Genomic DNA, 4212 nt, shown 5'->3' with positions numbered 1-4212 from the left:
TATTAAGAAAAAAATTATATATTTTATTTTTAACATTAATTATTTATTCTCTAAATTATTTTTCAAGACTTAATAATAAATATTAATTAATACATATAGTGTAATAAAAAATTATTTTAATTTTTTTTAAATGTATATACAAAATTTAAAATTTGATAAATAAAAGTTAACGGAGAAAATAATTTTGAATCCTGACAATTTAATAACTCAATTATCCTAAAACCTTTCCTAGGTCATGATTTCCCAATTAGCACGAGTGAAGAATAAGCTAATGTTTGACCAACATTTTAAATAAGCTTTTGAAAAGTTATCTTTAAATGTCTGAAAGAAATTTCACTTTCATTCATGATAGTTTAAATTTTTTAAAGTAAAAATCAAGTTGAAAAATAATTTTGACTTTTGAAAATCACAACTTTTGAAAATTTCAATCTCAAAATCTATGATAAAAGAGGAGCTAAAATACTCTCTTTATTTTATATTAATGGTACATTTTTCCTTTTTCATGTCCATTATAAAATTATAAATAAAATTATTTAAAATAACTAATATTATAAGGACGAGTATGTGTTTTCTAGATCTGCTCGAAATGTAGACCAATCATGCAAGCGTCAAAAACCAAAGAAAAGGTCAAAGGTCCCTTGCCCCCAAATGGTTGGGCCTAAATAGACACAATTTGTCAGCTCTAACGCGCAAACATTTTTTTTTCTTTTAGCGCTAGCGCAAGCGTTTTTTGTTTCTTTGTTCCAATAATATTATTCGTTTTCTATCACTTTCCTCTAAATTTCTTTCCTCTTTCCTTTTTTTACCTTTCTCCCCAAACATCATCATTATTTCTCTCTCTCTGTGTCTTTATAAATGGTACTTGGTCATCTCTTTCCCCAATATATACCCCTCATTTAATTCAAACCCTTTAACTACACATTTTTCATAAAGCTAAAACTTCAATCCACTAGTCTGCTAACTATTACCTTGGATCTCTGGAAAATCATAGTGAAATTGGATTTAAATTTGGTTCTTCCGAGAAAATGCAACCCGACTTATTAACTGAAGAGTTTGAGGCGAAGCTGAAAGTAAAAGAAGAATCAGCCAAAATTGATGAAGAAATTGATTTAGAAGAAGAGGATGATGATGAGGTTGAACTTGTTGATGCTACTGATGAAGAATTTTCTTTTGTATGTGGAGTACTTGCATCACCAATAGCAGCAGAAGAAGCATTTGATAATGGTCAAATCAGGCCATTCTTTCCCCTGTTCAATCAAGATCTTCTCTTGTCTGATATTGATTTTCAGCACTTGAAAAATCGCGACAAGGTTTTCATCGAAACAGATGATAATAATAATAATCACCATCCGACAACTTTGAATGAAGAAATCTCCGGACCTTATTGCGAATGGTCAAAAAAGGCAACAAATTTAAATCCAGCTGATCAGGGCTCTACTTGCAAGAAGAGTAATTCTACTGGATTTTCAAAGCTTTGGAGATTCCGTGATTTCATTAATCGGAGTAACAGTGACGGAAGGGATGCATTTGTATTCTTGAACAGCAATACTACTACGACCTCGTCATCATCAAATGTTGTCAAGAAAGAAGATAAGGTTGTTTTGGAGAAGAAAGAGAAAATTAGTGGAGACGGAGTTGTGAAATTAGTAACGCAAGGTAAGAAGAAAATAAAGAAGAGTGAAGCTGTATTAGCACATGAAGTTTATATGAAGAGTAAAGCGAAACATGAAGAACGCCGACGATCCTATCTTCCTTACCGGCCAGACCTTGTCGGTTTCTTCACTAATGTCAATGGTGGATTAACCAGGAATGTACACCCATTCTAACAAACTCAAAATTACATTTTTCTTTTCATTTTTGTTAATGAAATCATGACATAGAGCTTGCGGCTCAATGGCTGCCAGATGAAGTTGGTTTTTGATTTTTTTTTTTTTTGTGGTAAATACAAACATTCTAGTTTTAATTTTATGACTATTGGTCAGGGTGTACATAGCTCTCGGGTTGTTTCAAATTTTTGATTTGTCAAATCAAAATTAGTTGTGTTAGTTGTTTATATTTATAAATCATATTGAATTAATAAATTAAGTTTTTCATTTTCAATTATTTTGTGGTTTTTTGACTTTCTAGATTTTGGATTATTTTTTTTGGTTTGATGTGTAGCATCTTAATTAACAACAAAATTTGTTTGAATTTTGTGAAATATGACGTTGTGGATATGTGAATACTTGTGGAATTAAAATCCATATTAAATTTGGATAAATTTAAGAAATATCAAATCCTAATCAAGATTAAATTATTCAAGTCTAAGATTCGGATTTAAATTAAAGTTCAAATTTATTAGGCTAGTCTATTGAGTTGATCTTCAATTGATAAGCCCGCTCTATTAGCTCGCGGTCCATGCCACGTGTCAAATGACATAACGCATCAAGTCAAATCAAGGGTCAATAATAAGATGATTTTCACGATTCGAGACTATACCCAAGTTGCAACACGGTGCTTAGAGTCACAATTGACCCCAGGCTAACCCTTGATACTGGCAAAGTCATGAGCAATTAAATATGAACATGTAAAAGAACTAAAACTGAGCCGAAGCATAATTATGAAATACTAGTTCAATATCTTTCTAGTATTCCTCTCAAAAGAGAAACATACTTTGGTATTGATATTCTTCTCGATATCCAGTCTATCTCTATCCCTTTTTATAGAATAGCTTTGTCTGAACTTTAGGAGTTAAAAGATCAGTTAAAGAGCTTGTTAGATAAGGGCTTCATAAAACTGAGTATCTCTCCATGGGGTGCTCCGATTCTCTTCGTTCGAAAGATAAATGGTTATCTTCATAAATATATTGATTATCGACAGTTGAACAAGGTCACATTCAAGAATGTATCCCATCCCAATGATTGATAACTTGTTTGGTCAACTCCATATCACCGATTATCAACTACGATTGTCATCTACGACTTGTAGATCCATAGAGTGGCTCATAGACTCCCAAAAAGTTACCGCAACATATGATTTTCAACACTTAGCCTCCGAATCTTTTTTTCCAGTAAAACACCTAAAAGCTACATCAAATCTACTTAAATGCACTAGAGAACTTAATAAAATCCTTAGTTTTAAACATTAAAAGTGTCGTACATCCACGACACATCAACACCTTTAACTTTCTTGTCCTCAAGCGACTGATACAACATTCACATCATGACACTATCGGTAAAACAAGACTAAGAACCTATGACAATCACATGGCTTACATCAGTTTATTTTATAAACATGACACCCTCTTCTTTATATCAAAAACAGTGCAAAATCATTACTTCTCAAGTCAACATATGTGAATCAATGAGTAACATTACCATAATAACAGACAAGGTTGCATACACAATCAACAATCACCTGAACAATCTAAAATCAACAATGATACTAATGTCCCCTGACGAAAAAGAAGTCCCATTCACACACAATATCATTATTTTTATGATCTGGGACTAAGTAAACACTCACTTTCACAAAATAGTTCAAACATGAATGCACAATACCCTAGGCTTTCCCTTATTTTCTATACCTTGACTTTTGAACAATTAGATTAGGATAACTATAGGACTTTACTCGACTTGTAATATAGGCTTGGGGACAGGTATGGTATATTTGGATATAGTGACTACTTTCCCTCCTTGACGTTACGCTAATTTCACTTCACATTTTAAATCAGTATTTTCTCCTTTTCTCTCTCCTGTTTCTTTATTCTATTTACAATAACTATCGGGTGTGGTAACTTATTTGTAGCAAAATGTTTTTTTTCTTTATTTTTCCTTTTTATTCTTTATATAAACACCTTCCACACCCATTTATTTCCCTTTTTTGCATTACTCTAGTCTTTTCATACCCCATTTTTATTTTTCTCTATAGTAGCCACCCTCAACTTAGGCATTTTGCTTTAGTTGAGGGGCACAATGTCCCTAGGAGAGACCAGGGCCAAAACAAAGGTTAACATGAACAATAGGAAATGTGAATAGGATAATACAATAAAGCGGTTCGATTAGGCTCAAAATTTTGGATTGAGGGGATAAACATTTTCATTTGGTTGGTTATTTTAGGCTAAGTGGAATGATTTCAAAATGGCCTATAATACTTTCCTAACCAGCAGTCATATATCTTAGTAAGACTAAAGAGACAAGTTCTAAATTGGCACAAAAAGTAAGAACAATGGAA

General features: G+C 32.1%; 1 protein-coding gene across 1 annotated transcript; it reads left to right on the top strand.

The window, feature by feature from the left end:
* Positions 1-840: 840 nt before the first annotated feature.
* LOC129870541 (uncharacterized) lies at positions 841-2156 on the top strand. The gene has a single exon (XM_055945353.1). The coding sequence runs from the start codon at positions 1026-1028 to the stop codon at positions 1824-1826; it is 801 nt and encodes a 266-aa protein (XP_055801328.1). The 5' UTR covers positions 841-1025; the 3' UTR covers positions 1827-2156.
* Positions 2157-4212: the final 2056 nt, after the last annotated feature.

This window comes from Solanum dulcamara, chromosome 10 (genome assembly GCF_947179165.1).
Source record: "Solanum dulcamara chromosome 10, daSolDulc1.2, whole genome shotgun sequence".
NCBI classification, from domain to species: domain Eukaryota; kingdom Viridiplantae; phylum Streptophyta; class Magnoliopsida; order Solanales; family Solanaceae; genus Solanum; species Solanum dulcamara.
This window is presented reverse-complemented; position numbering and strand designations above follow the sequence as displayed.

What these genes read in the sequence shown, in the direction of transcription:
- LOC129870541 (XM_055945353.1), top strand. Translation starts at nt 1,026, where the DNA reads ATGCAACCCGACTTATTAACTGAAGAGTTTGAGGCGAAGCTGAAAGTA.